Consider the following 20,920-nt stretch of genomic DNA (forward strand, 5'->3'; position numbering starts at 1 on the left):
TGTTTGTCGCCGTTTTTCTCTTACGTCATTGGCACCATAAACGATGCTAACATTCCGCCATTAAGCTGAGTCCTACTTGCACGGGGGTCGGAAAAATGGGCGGTTTAGCATCTGATATCTATACTCTACAATATCCCGCTACGTAATATCCAACAAACATTGATCCACTTCTAATTATAATGACGAAACAATGCCTCAGAATGATACTAATACTTTACTTAGATGAATAATGGTATATTAATTCATCATGAGAGCCAGTAATCTTACCAAAACGAACAAGAAGAATGTATTTCGTCTGTCACAGTCAACCCTTTCTTTCAAGGCAGGAGGAAAGGGTAAAATACTACTACTACTACTGCTGCTGCTGCTACTACTAGTACTACTACTACTGACACTACCACTACTTCTTCTTCTTCTTCTTCTTCTTCTTCTTCTTCTACTACTACTACTACTACTACTACTACTACTACTACTACTACTACTACTACTACTACAGTAGTAGGAATAGTAACAGTATTAGTTGTAGTAGTAGTAGTTGTAGTAGTAATAGTAGTAGTAGTTGTAGTAGTAATCGTAGTAGTAGTAGTAGTATTAGTAGTAGAAATAGCAGTAGTAGTAGTAGTAGTAGTAATAGTAGTAATAGTAGTAGAAATAGCAGCAGCAGCAGTAGTAGTAGTAGTAGTAGTAATAGTAGTAATAGTAGTAGAAATAGCAGCAGCAGCAGTAGTAGTAGTAGTAGTAATAGTTGTAGAAATAGCAGTAGTAGTAGTAGTAGTAGTAGAAGAAGAAGTTGGCTGAAAGGATATAAGCAAGTTCGCAAGGTGAAAAAGCCATACACTTTGAAGAAAACGAGAATAAAAGGATAGAAAGAGTCATCTTTTTTCCATACATTTCAAGCGAAATCCAAACAAAAAATAAAGTATTTAAGGAAAAGTGTTACAGCGCCATGAGCATCATTCTTGATGGACTTCAGCGCATTATAAGAGGCCACTGTTATTATTACAAGGCCAAATGAACCAAGGAAGAAGAACAAGGAGGAGAATAAAAGAAGGAGAAGAAGAAGAAGAAAAGAAGGAGGAACTGGAGGATAAGTAGTAGTAGGAGACAGTGGAAGTTTCAGAAGACAAAAAAAGAATAGGCAGAGTTGAGTCTGAGTATGGAAAATTGTCACTACACACACACAAAAAAAAAAAAAAACCATAAAATAGACTTTGAGACTGGGTGTCTCTTTATCAGTATTCTCACAAAAAAATTTTCCAGTGAATTCTTTTATCTTTACTATCATTATTATTATTATTTCATTATTAGCACCTGTCAAACCAGAGCAGACTAGACTAGCAGGTATCATTAACCATGCATGCGCCTACTTACACAGGTGTTAAGCTCAAAGCGGGTATCCTTCAAACTTGTGACCAGTTGACTTCATAAACCTCCGCTTCCTTTAAAGATGAAAATGGTTTACCTTAACACTGCGTGTATGAAGCATTCATGGGCTACGAACAAAATTTGGCTAAAAATGTGACTGTTGGAACTTCCGCGATGCCTTTCTGTCTCAAATTGTCTTGGCTTCTGTTCTTTCTTTTCCTTGGTATATCAAGACGGAAACAAAACACCACGACAGTGTGTGGTGTGATTTTTTCCTATCTGAGATGCCTGCAGTATATGCCTTTCATAATGCGTAGTTTTGTACGCGGCGGATAGAAAGGGCATCATGTAAAAGATATCTGATTCAAAGATGGCGAGCGGTTTTTTTTTTTTTTTTTTTTTTTTTGTCAACACCCTCTATACCTAGACACATAGGTATCAAACGTAAAGTTTTTTTTCTCTTTTTTTTTTAATGAAGAAGTGCTCTTTCCGAAATTTAACCGGAAATAGTATTAACTATCCATCTAAAGTTATTGCTGAATGAATTCGTATGAAATGGAAATTAAGAACTTTTTCAAGGATCATACGTTTTGGTTTTATATTTACATTTTAAATTGCCTTTCTTTGTTCTGGATTTACTTTTTGTACACACAATGTAGCTCATTACATTATATTACACATATTACACTCATTACTTTACATCAAATCTGTTTCTCTCAATCTTGAAAAAGATAGGAAGAAACGTACTATACTAAGGGGCGAAAAATTTACTGTAAGCAATATCTTTAGCTCCAACCCCCCCCCCCCACACACACACACACGTGACCCTTTTGCATCTTCCGGCACCTCCCACTTTCTCCCCAGAACTGAATCTGCCTCCTTCTTTCATCTGCGCTGATCGCAGAGACGAGATGGGCTCAATTTGTTATTCACCCTTTGCCAGATTTAATAAATAAACCATATAATTTGTTGAAGTGGAGCCATATTCTTGTCAGAATTCATTCCAAAGGTCTCTTATGAGCTGAAGGGTTGATAATAATAAACACAGATAATGGGAGAAGGGGGAGGGGAGAGAGATAAAGAGAGAAGGAGGTAGGGGCGGGCTGGGGTGGCTTGGAAGTAATACTCGACCGTATGACCAACTGTGGAGGGGTCGTCTTGACTGTAGTAGCGCGAGTCAAGTGGTGTTTGGATGAGACTGAGACGTTACATGACGCAGTGTTTGGGGTTATGGCGAGCGAAAGCCCGAAGCATGTAGCTGTCAGAAGAACTAATTAAAAAGAGCGCAGAGGGAGAAGTGAAAAGGGGAAAGAGAAAGAAATGTCAAAGTTGTGCGTATATAACGTAAATGAAGTTTACAGAGAAAAAGCACAGACTAGCATAAAAGCACAATTGAATAACTGAAATCGTTTCAAATGACTTTAGTTGGAAATATTTCCTCCCCTAAGCTAGAACGATATTTTTTTTTTTTTATTGCCCACATACATCAAAGACTGGCAGATGAATGCATTACCTAAGAAAGGTTTCTACCGTGATTTTTAATTCGATCTTTTCGCATCCTTAAGGAGAAAAGTCAGAAGGCGAAGCGAAGGTCGGATGTACGTAAAAAGTTGTCTCTAAAATTGTCCTGAAACCATACTGGCAAAGACACCCCGAATTAAACTTTACAGTATTTCAACAATTATGTCTTTCCCCAAAGGATAAGTTCACCTCATTTTTACGTATCACAGACATTAACATTTGCTAGGCCATTGGCTAGGCCAGAAATAAAGAAGTAATTCGTTTATATCATTCTATTCATTTCACAGTATTTCCCAATCTTCACAACTAACAATAGCTCACAGTATTCCTGTCTCTGCTTGAGCAACTTCAGATTTGATTTTTAAGTGACGTCGTTTGCGAAGACGTTGATGAGTACTCGGTATGTAAAATATACTCGTTCATCTTTACCGTTTTGTTTGCGTAATTAAGCGCATTGGTACAGAACAGAAAATTTGAATTAATATGCAAATTATGATTAACCTAATTCAAGTTACATTGATTATGCAATCGTGTTTGGAATCTGTTTTAACGTATACTTCTCATTCTTTCGCAACCCTCCAGTTCCACTGCTTGACTTACTGACTCTCTCTCTCCCTATGCCGTGTTTCCCGATCCTTTTCCTCCCTCGGTCGCCTCTTTCAAAGTGTTTCCCTCCAGCAAGTTGTCCAAAATTGTTTGCTCTACGAATCAGTTTACAAAATATCACGCCATTTAGCTACTAGATAGCGCAAGCGCGCGAGCATTTAAGAGCAATGTTTGGTCTATAAATACAGCAAATTCTGAATTAAGGTTTTTGACCGAGCCCCTACGTGTTGACGAAATGGCGGAATGGTGAATCCTTATTCATTGCTGCGCATTACGTGCATCAAAATGCATCAGGACTCCAATGCACCTAATCTATGTACTGTAATGAAACAGCGATAACGGAGGAATTTTCGAGCAATGAATGACTCATGTCGTCTGCGGCAGGATTTGCTCAAAATACAAAGCAGTCATGTGATCTTGCGTATGCCACTCCTCATACGAAAAATAAACTAACAAACGTACAAATCCTTATTTCATGAAAACAAGTCGAGATTCTGGAAGTCATGAACTTTGTCTGTTTTAAGTAACGGATTAATTACAAGAAATAAGAGTACGCTAACCGATCTCCTGCCAAGTTACGTATCATATACTATCCACAATCTAAGGAAGATGGTTAACTATTATGCAGGAGGACGTGGTACACAGTCCGCATGTGTTTATCAGCCTGTCAAAAGAGAGGGAGGGGGACTTGTTTTAATTGTTCATGGAAACACCTCAGGCCGAATACTTTTATGCAGATGTGTGTGCGGTGGGGGGGGGGGGGGGGGTCTTGGAATTCAGATGGCGTGTTTTATGGCTATTGTCAACATCATAAAGCATTCGGTCTTTTAATTAGAAACGAATCAAGGGCCCCCGGCCAGTTCCCAGTTAACCGTTAAGTTAAATACAAACAACAGAATACAGACGATCAGATGAAAATTGATGAAAAGAAGGACACAGTTATCATAAGCAGATTACATCCTACGCATATAATCCATTCCAAGAGGTAGCTTGATTATTTTAGTGATTATAAACAATCACGGTTATGCGATGTGAGAGTAATTACCATGCACTCTGTTTCAACGACTTCACTTACCATGGTGTACCGCTCCTGATACTAACAACCAATATGCGGCTGCTGCTTCTAATGATGATGATAAGCACTCTATACTATAATGAACAACGCTGTTAGTTCTGTTTTCTTTAGTTTTATTGTCGCTAAAGTTGTAAAAACATAATGAACACGCCAGGGGCAGTATGAACAGAGTGATATTGCATGTATACCAGCCATACAGGGAAGTATATGCATGCGTGTAATTCAGTAGAGTCATACTTAAAAAGTGCTTGGTTTACAAAATAACAAACCTAGGGTGCACATGACATTCATAAGACTACATGAGAAAGGAAATATAAACAAATTTTCATTGATTTTATACATCTGCAAACATAATGCTATGTAAAAAAAAAAAAAACCACTTTGGAGTGGAATTTTTATTTTGTGATAACGTAGTTGTATTTTTGCTTGTATATTGAGAGGTAAGAATGAAATATTTCTCGAAATTCGAAGGAATTTACTGGACGACGTGAATAACAGAATAGCAAGAACAAAGAATGACAGCAACGCCCTTTGCTGGAATAAGACTCAAATTTTTGTATATGAAAAGGGTGTGTCATGTCAAAATTCTGTACGGGGATTAACTTATCTCGGAAGGAGTGCATTAATTAAATCAGTACTCAGGAAAGAGATAATGACATAAGGCGATATTCTAATTAAACACAGCTGTCATTAAACGACAGTCACCGCATGCACGGTGAAGCATCATAATGTGTCGGTGGAACCATTAATATGCTTGTTAAAATGAGGATAAAGACAAATATTTCCTTTCAGTCACTACAAACTTTGTTTCTTTCGATGGTCTGGATGTGAATGTGTTGGCGCTACCTTTATGACTGATTAAAAACAAAAACTGTAGTGTCTTACTTGGGACTAAGCACAGATCTGATTCCTGTATGCTGTTAAAATTCAACAACAACTTGAAAACAAGGCCTACCACCCTGGCGACCTTGCGTACCGCCATTTTACTTTTTAAAAAGTTGCAACCGTAAATATTACCAAAGATAAACGTTTGCTACCTATCGGACAGCGTCCTCCCGTAAGGATGGCCGATTCGAATTTAATCAAGTTGGGTTCAACGTCTCTGTGCATAGTTATAGTGAACTACATACATGGAAAGGTATTATCAAAACACCGCCACATTCATACCGCGGTCACATAAGCCCGGATATTTTGTGTGCCATCCGGCGATGATTCAATATCCTCCAATAAGGAACAGCGTAGGCGCCCTTGGAAACCACGTCGTGATTAAATGATTGTACAGACACAGATGATGGCATTGACTGTTGAAGGGGTTAATGTGAAAAACAACCGGGATTGAATCCCACGCACAGGCACGACAAGGGAAAAGGCATACATCGCTGGAAGAATGGAAGGAGAAGTGGAAAGAGCTCTCTGTCAGAAATAATAATGCATCTTTTTTTTTTCCCCCATCTTACCCAAAATAACTGAGATGACGCCATGCTACCGGAGATATTTGTTTTCTAATTAACTCAACACCTAGAAATTTGGTACTCAAATTCACGCTCACATTTCCCCGAAAAAAGAAGAAGAAAAAAGGTTTTTAATTCAAGACTGATTTTCGTCCTTTTCATATGAACTCATAAACTGGCGACTATTCGATAGAACGGCGTGTGTGACATTCTGCGTAGCGTCATCCCGGGTAACAAAACCCCGACAAGTTCCCCTGAGATTCTCGGCGTCGGTTCGTGTTTTATGCAACTTGCCTGTCTGTCGAGAAGGCGAGGTGAAGTCCGCTGAAAATCGTCGTGGCATTGTTTCAATGAAAGGCGGCCTTCCAACAATGCACACGTAATTTTGTTAGCACGCCGCCAATGTTAGCTCTCGGCGTTTGTCCAAACACAAGCAGTGAGGGCGCAGAGCTGTTTTCCAGTCTAACTATCAAACACGCCACCCCCTCTACCTCGGCGATGAATCGATGACTTGTAGAATCAGATGGTTCATGCTATCACACTCTTTTTACCACAATCTTCAAAGACGCCCACTGTTATAGCAAGAACTGCACAGGGTCGTCTCAGCCATGTTTCTGACCTTTGCAGCAACTTTCGGGATTAGGATCTTCTATATCTGGCATACCATGTAGTAAGAAGGAACCAAAGGATAATCGACATTGACCGCTTTTCTTGAGCTTCGCGGTACAACTTTCGATCAAGCTGGAATTTTTAGAGTTACCCACGGGCAGTTGGCATATCACGAAAGGAAAGTGACTACGTCACAATTCAACCCGATAAGAGAAATATTAGATTTATTCTGCGGGTACTTGTGGAAAATACCCACAAATATCGTTGCAGAGTTATTCCTCTTCTTCGATCATGAGAAAGAAGATAATGGACTAGCATATATTATAATATAGCACGGAAACAATAAAAATCTCCACTGGTAGTAAGATTCGCGTCAAAATGCAATCTTGCTCACCTAATCACCAACACACACACAAGCATATAAATACCTACATATTATAACATAGCCTATTATAGTAGATGATGTCCCAAGTCCTCACATTCCCATACGCATATTTTTCAATGTTAATTTCTTGATTTCTTGACAGACATGACAAAATAATTACTGTTTGCACTTGCCACACAAACAACTTTTCGCACATTTTTTTTTTTGTTCTACAGCAATATTCTGTCATCGCATTCAAAATGTCATTTTATGCAAAATAATTAACTCAGGTTTCAATGGAGGAAGTCATTCTACAGAGAAACTACAGAGAAACTCTTTTCTCGTTTGTGGCAATGCACGCAATCACCTGAACAAAACAGAAAAAATGACAAATTGTTCTTTCTCTTCACCTTCTCCGTTTCCTTTTTGAACAAGTTTATAATTTGATTTATTGTATTTTCATCACAAAATGTGCTAAAACAGAGAGAACAGATGGAAGTAAACTCACAAACACATATCCACTATCTACAAGTGCTTGTTGACTTTCGTAAGCACGATCATTAGTTTTATTTTTTTCGTGCCCCCCCCCCCCCCGACAGTGCACTTTATCCTGGTTGTTCCAGGACGACAGACTTCCGACTATTTTTTTTTCATGAATCTTCCTTTCCCCCTCCCCTCTTTTCCCTCTTTTTGTCATGACATTATGAACTTGATTATCACCTTACATTTTTTTTTTTTTTTTTTTACAAATTCATTCCCCCAGTATATCAGGCGCTTCAAAACTGTAACATATTCATGTTAGTCCAGATTTAGTCCAGATATACTATCTGTTGCTGACTTATTTTTTTATCAGTGTATTTTTCATATTTCTAATAACAACCAAAGATAAAATGATGATACCTACTTTACGTCTCCCCACGGCTGTTCGCTGGTGTTATTCCTTCACCAAACTTTTAGTAAAGCATTCTTATGTGTATAATCAGTAATCAGTAAATAAGTGACATAGCAACAACAAACGAACAAATAGATAAGGAAAAAAGCCTCATAAAACTAACGCTAACATGAAATGAAATAAAACTCTTCTCTGAACTGATTTATTCGTGAATATTGCGTTAGCAGTTTCCACAGACTTTAGACTTTTCAGGATTCTGCATTTGCTATGCGTGTGGGAGAGAGGACTGAATGATAAGACCAAACAGCGAAAACAGCGACAACATCAACATCAACCGAAGAAGAACTGAAAGGTGGCAATCTACAATCTAAGAGTAAAATACACGGATGCCTTGGGACACGCCATAAATCTCGTTATTTTGAGAACATTAGAGATTTAGGGACGTGTTTCCAATCTATAATTCACGGATAAGAAGGGGGTAAGACAAAGAACATGACCTACAGGTTCTGATGATGCTTTTAAAACTATCATGATGAGCGCAACTTCTTTCTTCTTCTCCTTTTTACTTCATTCCGTATGGGGAGATATGGATAAGTGGTGCGAATTCTTACCTTATGATCGAATGTACACTTCGGTCTCAGAATCGCGGAGAGCAATCTTTATTCAGTATTTAAACAACGTGTTTTTTTTTCTTTTACGAAACCTATCCCTTCTCGTAAAACAACAACAACAAAAGAAACAACATAAGCCGCATAATGACCGCCGACGCCAGGCGTCGATTTCGTTCGATTCCGCGTATTTTCTAGAGTATTTCTCTCACATTTGGAAGGTCTAACTGTGCGTGCAATTTCCCCGCCTTGAAAGCGCTGAACCCTCCAGATCTGTGTTAATGGGGATCACAAACAATATCATATCCATGAAAATGATATTCATCCCCGTTTTAGTCGTTATATTTCTTGCAAAATTTTTCTTTTTCTTCGCACTTACTATATATATGCATACTCTAATCATGTCAAAGGAAATTCTCCATACATTTTTTTTTTCGTACGTTATCGTTCTCCGAATTCATAGAAATCCACTTTCAAATAAAAACGATTCTTTACACTCTTATTCCCGTAGGTGTAAAATTGATAGACTGCCGTTAAGTCACAGAGACGTTTGTTGGATAGCTTCCGCAAGGGGGATAAGAAAAGAAAAGACGGCAAATTTGTATACGCCTATAGATTTACCAGCACATGTATTTTATTTATTATTTTTTTTTTTTGTATATGGGAAAATGTTTAGAAAAGATGATTCTCGTTTAAATGTTCAGACAGATGTGGGTCGGAATACGCTCATCGGCAAGTGTAGTAATCACTGCGAGTATCTGCAGCAAAATATGGCCTACCTCAGCAGTTCATGTAGTCGTTTATGTACATGTTAACATAAAATTCATGTGTTCTTTGACAACTTTTGGCAATGTTTGGGGACTTAGAAATGCAGGGCCCTCCGGAAGAACATCCAGCTTCTAGTGAATAGGCTAAGCCTTGCATACAAATCCATTTTCGTGAACTATTGGACCAACAACAACTACTGGACAACATCAAAATGTGTTTAACGGCCAGTCAATTGTATTATACAGTGCACTCCTGTGCACGGTTGTAACGAAATTCCTGTTACAACGAAATAAAAATTCAGGCCGCAACATTATCCTCTCAAAGTTTTTTTTAATTGTTTATTTATTCGGTTATAACGAAATTTCGAAATAACGATAGAAAATTGCCGGTTCCGAGGACGTTGTTATAATGGGAGTCCACTGTAATCAATAAAGGTGTGGTTGTGCCACTGATCCGCTGGATCACGCGCACCTACCTACCTGATGAAGTGACGCCTCTGCGCGCCCTCCGCGTAAAATGCCACTCCTCTGCCATGATTCCGGTCCCTTTCCCTCTCCCTTCTCTTTATCTGTTCGTGTCTCTCCTCCTCCTTCTCCTCCTCCTCCTCCTTTCTTCCCCTTCCCCCCCCCCCTCTCTCTCTCTCTTGTCCTTCTTTCTGCCTGCGTATAGCTCTAACGTTTTCTTGTTTGTTTGTTTAAATGTTTTGTTTTGTTTCGTTTTGTTTTTCCTAACAGGTGTATCAGTGGCGGTCTCCGTGTGGACAATGTGCGCCATCTCTCTGGAGCGGTACCACGCCATATGCAACCCGCTGGCGTCGAGGGCGTGGCAGACGAAGACGCGCGCCTGTAAGATCATAGTTGCCGTGTGGACCCTGTCCTTTCTCGCCCTCCTCCCCTTCCTCATTTACACGAGACACATTCGGATGGGCGAGTCAGACTACTACATGTGCCGGGAACAGTTCACCTCACACATCTTTCACAAAGCCTACATCGTAAGTGGCATGACTTCTAAAGTGAAGCTTTTTCAAGTCACCGTGGAGGCTAATATTGCCTTTTCAAATGTGTAATGTGTAAGACTTGACACTTTTTTTTTTTTCTCCAAGAGATAATATTTTACTGAAGCGCATAGTGTTGAGGAAAATATTATCTTGAGGGGAAAATGTAATTCCCAGTGGACAGTCAACTGTCACATTACAACGAGAGACCAGGCAATATTTCCTTTATCATATTGTATGGTCTACATAAATATACAACTTTTCATTCGAGCCCCATTGGCAGCCAGTCAAATTCTAGAATTATAATTTCCTGATGTGACGTCACCACAGATATTGATACTCGCTTCATTAGTCACGCGAATGCATTATATAACCAATCATCAACCAGTATTTGTATATGTAGACCATGATTATTATGTAAAGAGTGTATGACCTCGGCACGCACTATACAATCTACAGGTCACGGCAATTGTATGAATAATCTTAGTGCCGTTTGTTTTGGTTGTTGTTTTTTCCCCACCGGAGTTGGAGGACAAGGTGACATAAAATTGAAAGAGATGTGATTATGTGTTTTAAGTGCACACCGGTCCAGGTATGTGCACACCAGCTCATCCGTGATTCGTTAAGTGTTTAATAGCATTGATTTTACAAGCTGGAATTCAACTTCCTTCATCACACAACCGCATGCACATTAATGCAAATAATGAAGGTCACGTGGTGACACACTTTTTTGCGGTCACCATTCATTTTATGAATACACTCTGAACTATAATGACGAGATTCGCTAGTGGTACTTTGATTATTACGGACGGATCCAAAGATGTTTCACGTACGTGTTTTTTTTTTTCATCAACACACCTCCTGTCTTTTTTATAGTTTCATTTAATGATCTGAAAAATTAATTACAAATGTGTATGTATGGCTACTACTGAGTAACACGCAACTCATCGACTCTCCGAAGCTTACTTGATATTATTACCATTTGGATACCTTTGGATACATACTTCGGGCACCTTTGACATCATTATGAACAACTATCAAAGAGACAGCTTACCAAGAAAGGTAAAGCAGGAAGCTAAGTGTACTTTGAGGCCCAAAACAGCCTCGTCGCCTCCCAAGACAACAACACCAGGTAGAACCAACGGGACAGACGGAGCTCGACCCGCCAGCCCTACCGGGGGAGGTGTTCGCCCGAAGACCGATCCAACACCAACGCCAATACCCATCCCTGACATTCCAGCCAGCACAGAGTACAAAGAGATTGAGGTCACACATGAAGGGATTGCTCGCTACTTTCAGGAAGCGACAAAGAACTTTGAGTCAATGATCAGAAAAGCCGTGGAATCTCTTATTGAAAGCATACAGCTGGTGGAATCAAAGCTCGGGTCAGCGATTGAGTTTGAAAGCAGGAGAGTTACAGAGATGGAGGAGAAAAATTCACACCTGGAGAAGCGAGTAGGAGAGCTTGAGAAGGAAGTGAAAGATCTCCGGTATGAAATCGCCAAGCACAACTCGGCCATCAACAAAAGTGAGAGATTCTCTCGCCGCAACAACATCCGGATCGTGGGAATACCAGAATCCAGCGATGAAGACTGCATCACCCTCGTGGAAGGCATTCTCAAGGAGAAATTCGCATGCGACGTCAAAGTTGAAAGAGCTCATCGCGAAGGAAAGTCGGCACAAGGTAAACCCAGGCACATCTTATTCAAGACCCTCTCGTACCGTCACAAGACCCACCTGATGAAGAACCAGCGTGAAAAGTTAGCAGACGAGCCGTACTACATGACGGACGATCTGACACTGGACGATCTCATCGAGAAGAGGAAGTGGTCCAAAGCTGTGCAGGATCTGTACAGGAACAACGTTAAGCTCCGCTTCTTCGCAGGTAAATGGCGAAGCCGTACTGGAGTCCCCTACGCCTTCCAGTCATCAAACTAAAGAGCATTGAAATGTATGTACAAGTAGATAACGATGACCGATTATCATGACAGTTCTGCGATTTATGTCAATTATTTGAAACTGCCTATAAATGCCTTGCTCCTTTCTCTCTCTCTCCCTCCCTCTCTCTCCTCATTCTCCTCTTGCATCACTATCATCAAATCCTCTCGCCTGCTTGTAGTACATAACTGTGTATACCACTATTGTGAAATCCAGTGGAATTCATTTGTCTCTGTTCTAATCAATCCACGGAGAGTCGATGTTTATCTTGCCTTGTAATCAACCTCTGTCATACAACTGACTACTTTATTTAGTTCGTAGTCGGTTTTAAGTTACCAGTAATTTGTACGGGTTTTTTTTTTTTTTCTATCTTATTTACTCTACATCACTTACCTAAAACAATGTACCATGACACAATTCACCCTTTCGTACTCCATAGACTCGCTGCTTATATGTACTTGCCTACCTTGTATATGAACACAAATGGCTATGGATGACAATCTAAACGAAGGTGCTAACCATGCAAACACCTGTAAATACTATTTACCTAATGAATTTTCTAAGTGTTTCAGAAATAATTGTAATTTCAGTATATTACATTTGAACATACGTAGTCTTTCAAAAAACTTTGAAATGTTGAATATGTTACTTACCACCTTATCACACTCTTTTTCAATTATTGCCATTACTGAAACGTGGCTTCATAAACACTCACCTCCATTATTTGATATCAGTGATTATAAACTTCTCCGTAACGATAGAAAGCATGGTAAAGGAGGTGGTGTTTTATTATATGTTCACAATTCCCTGTCATTTAAGCTAAGATCTGATATTTATTTTTCCCAGGGTAATGCAGAGTCTTTATTTATTGAGGTTGAATGTGTAAGCAGTAGAAATTGTATTATTGGAGTAGTTTATAAACCTCCTATAAGTAATAATGATAACTTTCTGCAAGATTTTGACTCGATATTATCATGTGTTTGTAGAGAGAATAAAAATGTTCACGTTGTTGGTGATTTTAATATTGATTTATTATCAAATGATCGAGTATCTATTCAATTAGTTAACAATTTATATTCCAATTCTTTTGAACCACTTATAGATAATCCGACTAGAATTACACAACAAACATCTACTCTTCTTGATAATATATTTACCAACGTGCGCTGCACTTCCTCCTCGTCAGGTATTCTCTACTCTGATATATCAGACCACCTTCCTATATTTACAGTCTTTTCAGAGATGAAGCAGCAAAGCAAAGCCAACACTATAGAAACCCAATTGACTCGTAAATTTACCTCTGAGAAAATAGCAGATTTGAATATTGATCTCAGCTATGAACGTTGGGACAGTGTATTGATGGAAGAAAATGTTGATGAAGCTTTTAATGTTTTTATGACATGTTTTCAGTATTATTTAGACAAAAATATACCCATAGTTAAAAGGCAATGTAAACGTAAACGTAGAATTAAGCCTTGGATAACTGAAGGAATATTGAAGTCAATAAGAAAGAGGAATATGTATTATAAAATGAGTATTAGAAATCCCACGGTGAGTAATATAAACAGATATAAGGCTTATCGGAATAAATTAACATCTGTTATTCGTTTGTCTAAGAAATCATATTTCGCTTCTAAATTTGAGAAGGTAAATGGTAACATTTCAGGTACATGGAAAATTATAAATGATGTACTTGGTCGTTCAAAAGAATCAACAACCCAAAATAGTTTCAGACATGGAGATCATGCATATCATAAATCAATAGACATAGCAAATGTTTTTAATTCATATTTTGTAAACATTGGACCTAATCAAGCTTCAAAGGTGCCAAGCACAAAGGTAGATTTTAGGTATTATTTGGAAACCCCATGTGAGTTTTCTATATTTTTTGTTCCAGCAACACATAATGAAATCATTCAAGTTGTTAATTCGCTCAAATGTAGTGATTCAGTGAGTCATGATGATATAAGTAATAATCTTTTAAAGAAAGTAGTTTTGAATGTTGTTACTCCACTTACTCATATTGTCAACTTATCATTAAGTACTGGTGTTATCCCAAGTAAAATGAAACTTGCCAAAGTTATACCCATTCACAAGAAAGAAGATGCTTCCTTTATAAGCAATTACCGTCCTATATCTATTCTCTCTAGCTTGTCAAAGGTTCTTGAAAGAATTGTTTATAACAGACTCTACGGTTTTCTGATACAAAATAACTTACTCACGTCTTGTCAATATGGTTTTAGGAAACACAACTCAACAGACATAGCTCTTATTGAACTCTGTGATAAGATTTCCATTTCATTGTCTAAGAAAGAACATGTACTTGGAGTATTTATGGACCTTAGTAAAGCTTTTGATACCATTGATCATAGTATATTGTTAGAAAAGATGAATGTTTATGGTATACGAGGAACTCCTCTGATGTGGTTCAAGAACTATCTTTGTGACCGAAAACAATATACCATCTATAATAACTTTCACTCTGATGTATTACCAGTAAAATGTGGGGTTCCCCAAGGTTCAATCCTGGGGCCTTTGTTATTTCTTATATACATCAATGATATCTGTAATTCATCCTCTTTACTTCATTTCATTCTATTTGCAGATGATACCAATGTATTTCTTTCTGATCATAATCTTGAGCGTCTTATTGACACTATGAATACAGAATTACCCAAAGTCTCCGAATGGTTCAGAAGCAATAAGTTATCATTAAACGTAGAAAAGACAAATTATATAAAGTTCAAAAGTCAACGATCTCTAAACTGTGGCATTCATTTTGATATTATTATAGATGACATGAAAATTGAACAGAAAGAAAGTACGAAGTTTTTAGGCATTACTATAGATGACAAGTTGAACTGGAATCTGCATATTGCCAATGTTGTGACTTCTGTAGCACGCGGGGTTGGAATATTGTACAAACTCAGACCATACATATCAAGCTCTACGTTGTTCACCATTTATAATTCCATTATCCTGCCTTATATTTCTTACTGCAATATCGTTTGGGCTTGTCAGAAGACTAAACTCAACTCACTGTTTCTCCTTCAGAAAAAAGCTGTTCGTATTTGCACGAACTCGGATTACAGGTCTCATGCAAACCCATTGTTTTTTCAATTGCGGACACTTTCCATTTACGACATTCATTATCTCCAAAGTGCTGTCTTTATGTATAGATTCCATTCGCAAGAACTTCCCACCAACCTGTTAAACATGTTTCGTTTTAATTCGGCTTTTCATAGTTATTCAACCAGAACCTCGACAAACGTGCACCTAGAAAATCCAAAAACTGCCCTTGCCCATCGATCCATACGACATGCCGGTCCTGACATCTGGAATTCTCTTTCTCAAGAAGTACGACGGTGCCAATCAAAGCATACTTTTAGAAGACTAGTAAAGAATACCCTTCTTTGCAAATATGTTTAAACAATACTAACTGCATGGTTCTTGCCTGCTGTCTTACCCCAGGTTCACAGGTTTATTTTGTCATACGTACACTACGTACATAATAGCAGCGAGTCTTTCTATGTTAATTGTTACCAGAATTGTCAATCTTGTATACTTTTAACTACCATGATGTAGAGTATCCCTCTCCTCATCTTTTCCTCTCACTTTTCTTTCCTATTCTCTCTTTCTTTCATCTTCCTATCTATGAACAAATTGAACGCGCATAATACATTTTTTTTTTAATGATGTTTATGTACATAATATGTGTACGTTATCCATACTGGGCGTCCCAGTCAAGCTTTTCATAGCTTATGACGATCCAGACAAAATGTGTAATATGTTTCATGTACAAACTATGTGCATATTTGTGAATAATGTATGTATATGCATTTTGTGAATAAATCAAATCAAATCAAATCAAATCAAAAAATATCATAACACAAACTATGAAGAAGTCAAGCTTCAAGTTGTCACAAGCTCCTTCCTGTGAAAATCTCGTGTTTCTAAAAAGGTTTCTGACACGTTACAGAATCAACAGAAACAAAAAGAAGCACAAAGAATGAAATACGTTAGAAAGAGACAAAAAAGAAGAAGAAGAAACAACACAGGATATTAAGAGAGAAATTCTGTCCCGGATTTGCCATTTACTGGGCGGCACGACGAGACCCGAAATCAATCAGAGCGATATGTCATTCCATCTCCACCTTAATCTGTTCGCCCCCACATTCATCGATGAGGCTACAGTATACAATGACGAGCGCTTGTTAAGACAATTTCCTTGTATCGACAAAAGCTGTTTGGAAAACTGGATATCTACGTTTATACGCACTTACTGCTTTTATTGTTTAATTCGATGTAACAGCTCTCTCCAATGCTGAAACTTGCAGCGCATTGCGACACTCAAGGCATTTCCTCAGATATCCGTCGCCAATAAACTATGATGAAAGCTCAACTTCAGATGAAAAAAAAAAGTAACTCTGAAAAGTGCACCATTTTCGGAGGCAGCCTCTCTTGAAATGTCAATAGTCAGTAAATAAATAACAAAAGGCCCACTGAACCACTGAACAGTCGATTACCCAATTTCTGTTGAACACACTGATATTCTTCTTTTTTTTTTGTCATAGACGAGGATGGATAAGAAACGGAATCGAAGATGGATGACAAGTCTGCCGCTATCAGTATTATTACTCCTCTGAAACAAAGATAATCACATGAAACAGAGCAAAGAGCGTCTCCTGTCTGGCCCCAATCAGGCACGTTTTTGACCTTTCACATCGACGAGCGTCTCGATATATCGAGTTCTTCATATGAGCTGACACTGTATGAACATTCGTTTGATTATCAAACAGCGAGTATACTTCTCTATCGGTATTTTGTAATTCGGAAGAAAAAACGGGAAAAGATTGCCCCCTTTCTGAAATGGCAAAGCTTGGCTCGAATCCCACTTATATTTGTCTACCACGGCGGCAATATTTGTGTGACATCTTTATTCTCGTGTCAGAAGGCATGTCTTTACATGTCATCCTGTTTTACTTCGAGTGACTTTTGAAACTGCCTGTATTCCAGCTGATTCTAGCAGACATTTTATATGACATGACACACCTGAACAATCGATACTATTTTACTTGCTGCTTTGCGCCTGCCATTTTGGTTTCAGTTCGAAGAAAAAAAAGTTTGCTTGACAGCAAAACACTGCTGCACCGGGCAAGGACAAACACGGAAATTCGGATCCCCTAACAGCCATGTAAAGACGAGCGTATGGCAAGGACAGTATTCTTGGAGAAAAATGTTTTTGGTGTTTTTTTTTTTCCATCTCTAGACCAGTATTCAGCAGATGACGTACAGGAGCGTGAAACTTGTCGTGTCAGTGTTAGAGTATTTAAGTAATTGCAGACGTGAGACGTTTTCAAAAGTTACTCATAGAAACGTGTATGTCAGGAATTTCTGCAACATTTTAATTGCCAAATGATTGCGATCATACATAGCATATTTTGATCAACATTGGATGAAGACTATCGCATAATTCGTGTTCTGCCAAAATCTGAAAAACCCACAAAAACAAAAAACAAAACAAAAACAGAAAGAAACAAAACAAACACACAAACACGCACACACACACACACACATACACACACAATCACACAAAACAACGATCGCAAAAGTTTGTACAATCGTGAGAAACAACTGTTCTCACTGATACGCTCTGGTTTAAAAACCACCTGACGTGAGCGGCAGCTCTGGACAGTGTTGTCGGAAATGGCGAGTCCTTTTGCGGAACCGTAAACTTGACTGACATTTGGAATAGGGCTGACGAGACAGACAGTGCCCCCTGCCGGCCTTTGAGAGGCAGCAGATGGACGGGCGGGTGTCAGGTATTCCGCGAAGCATTCTGACTTGTCTGATGGGGTTCACTTCGTAACGACATTAACACGGAAAGCACAATGCACCTCGATTCCGTGGCATGCTAATTAACTTCCGTATACGAGGCACAGCCTTCCTCCTCTTCTCTCTCTCTCTCTCTCTCTCTCTCTCCCTTTCTCCATCTGTCTCCTTTATACCTTCTCCAGTCTGCCTCATCCGCACGACTCGGGATGGGGATGGTGAGCAAATGTTTGTTTCTGCGCTGGCAGGGAAAGGGAGGATGTTGATGTCATGAGAAAAAAAAAACGGTTTCCGGGACACGTGGGTTTGAACAGTTTAAGGGGGCGACCCGCTTGACATTTTGTCGTAAATGGAACCCTGGATTCTAACCGACATGCATGTCACCCGCTGTTCATGACTCAATTGTCGTGATGAATAGATGACGGAAGAACCTTTTTTAACCTATGTGAAGTGAGACTGCTCATGAGGGGACTACATTAACAGTTCCCTCCATTTCCGACAACTTTCCTCGATCAAATGTTGATACGATTCAGTTACAGTTTGCATATGCATTTCCTTAAATTGTGTTTTGTTCTATTGTAAAAAAAGAGTTGCATTGATTTTGCTTGAATATGCAGATGTCATATCGTGCTTTATACTTTTGTTGGAAATGATAATGAAATGAAATGAAATGAAGACAAAATCGACAGGATTTTGATGCGTGTATTTAGCAGCAATGTGACGGGAGATTTTGTTCCCCTGTATTCTATCTGGAAAATTTCCCCGAAGTCAACATTAATGTAACATTAGAATAAGTTCTGATATGCGCGTGTTGTGTGATCATTCATGCAAAAATATACCACTGTGAAAGAGAACGATATTAACGATAAACTTGTCATTAGTGCCAATGTCAAAGATCAGAATCCCTTTACATTACCCCGGCATTATTTTTTTTTTTCAAGAAAAACATAACCACCGAAAGAAGAGCAAGTATCAACTTTCAAGTCGAATTGCTTCTTATTTAGAACTTTGCACTGGTGGCATTATTTCGTTCCATCACTTCATACTGTCCCAGTGACTCATCTTTCTGCCGAACAGAGACTGCATTCAACACAAAAGCGCCAAATTATTGGTCACTTTCATACCATAAATCGAATCTTCTTTCGTTATCTTCAGGCTGCCAAGAGCCCTTTTTTAGCTCGTAAATCAAATACCCTCCACAAAGCTCTACGGATGGAGGATGCAACTTTGAAAACTGTGGCTGCAGTAAAAGCCTTGTTTATTTCTCATTTTATCACCCATGAAGATGAAAAGGGTGTATTACACTTAGCTCAAATTACCGATAGGATCAACAGGGAAAATGAACACCACTCAAAACAAAATACCTGTCTATTTCCTCATTTCAGGTGAGCAATGTTACTATCGATATAAGCAGGATATAAGCAGCTTATATATCTCCCAAATACGAGTAAAGTATGCACTCTAAGTGGGCGCCACAGCTTTGGACGTAACGGGAATCACATTAAAAACTAAATCCGGCAATGCCCTTAGAAATCTTGCCTCACTTTCTGGTATACTTGCAAAACTAGGCACTCTGGAATACCTCCCACGGGACACCGAGGACAAATCATTTCATCGATCGCCTTCGTAGGAAGGAATCTAGTCTATAAAAATCATGCTGTACACTGAACATCGAATGCTGCAGTAGTGGATAGTGTAATTTATTTCATTTCTAACTTTTGTGGGGGTTTTTTTTGTGTGTGTTTTCACTCTCTAGACGTGCATCTTTATGGCTTTGATGTTCCTTCCGCTGGTCGTCATGTGCATTGCATACGGACTGATTATTCGGGAACTCTGGCGAGGTATCTACTACGAGAAGCGGAACACAAAAAGAGGTAAACAGATTCTCTAATTCTTAATACACATATACACACATCAGACCCACCACACACTCTTACATATGCGCACAAACACACACACTGTACATACATACACACACGCACACTTACGTATACTTGTAGGTAGACGAGGTCCTCTTAGCGCTAGATTTTTCTTTTATATACGTATATACTCCCCAACGTCATCTTCTTTTCTTTTTCGCCTTTTTTCTTCTTTCCTTCTCACCGTCCCTCTTTCTTGGTTTTTCTTTCCGAGCACGTCCCGGGGGCTCCCGCTCGTTTTGATTACCAATCGATAGAGAAGAGCTGGTCGACCGGGCAAAACCTCTCGGTCGTCATTTCTTTAGATTCGACACTTTTTTGTCTCTCTCCCTCTCTCCTGCCCATTTTATCGACACAGTGGAGATATAATATCGAGTTAGGACTGCCGGCCATTCGATCGCATTTATTGTATGATGGTCAGATATTGGTACAAATAATTATGGCAATATACCGCAACCTGTTGAAGGGCGACAGCAGAGACGTGCGTAGCCTACCATACATTTATCTTTTTCCGACTTTCATCAAATTTTGTTAGGCACACATCTAAAAGAATGAATACGTCATGATAATGGCATAATGTTCGCACATTATCTTCACATTGTTTGTTTGTTTGTTTTTTAGCAGAAAGTGAATTTCCGGCTCTTACGTCGTCAGTTATCCTTCAATAGATTACCACCTAAAAAATCATATAAATGCTATTGTTGTTATCATTATAAGTATATAGTAACATATTCATCACCATCATCGTTGTTACCATTGCCACTTTACTTTTTATAGTTAACATCATTATCACGGTCATTATCATCATTGATGTGATAAGTATCATTATTATTGTCGGCATTATTATTACTATTGTTATTTTCATTATCAGTAGTAGTAGTAGAAGTAGTAGTAGTTGAAATATAATTATGTCATGTCTAACGTAAGTTCCTTAGTAAAAGCAATCATCTCCACTCGGTGCGCTTCAGTCGGGCTATT

The 20,920-nt window shown here is 38.7% G+C and overlaps 1 protein-coding gene across 1 annotated transcript in view; it reads left to right on the top strand.

The window, feature by feature from the left end:
- The window catches only part of LOC140235129 (cholecystokinin receptor type A-like), a 29,154-nt gene that overhangs the window by 1,490 nt on the left and 6,744 nt on the right, over window positions 1-20,920 (top strand). Inside the window, exons 2-3 of the mRNA XM_072315168.1 lie at window positions 9,994-10,250; window positions 19,780-19,897. Coding sequence (XP_072171269.1) covers window positions 9,994-10,250; window positions 19,780-19,897 — 375 coding nt within the window. The remainder of the gene's footprint in view (window positions 1-9,993; window positions 10,251-19,779; window positions 19,898-20,920) is intronic.

The sequence above is a fragment of the Diadema setosum genome, chromosome 11 (genome assembly GCF_964275005.1).
Source record: "Diadema setosum chromosome 11, eeDiaSeto1, whole genome shotgun sequence".
In the NCBI taxonomy this organism is placed as follows: domain Eukaryota; kingdom Metazoa; phylum Echinodermata; class Echinoidea; order Diadematoida; family Diadematidae; genus Diadema; species Diadema setosum.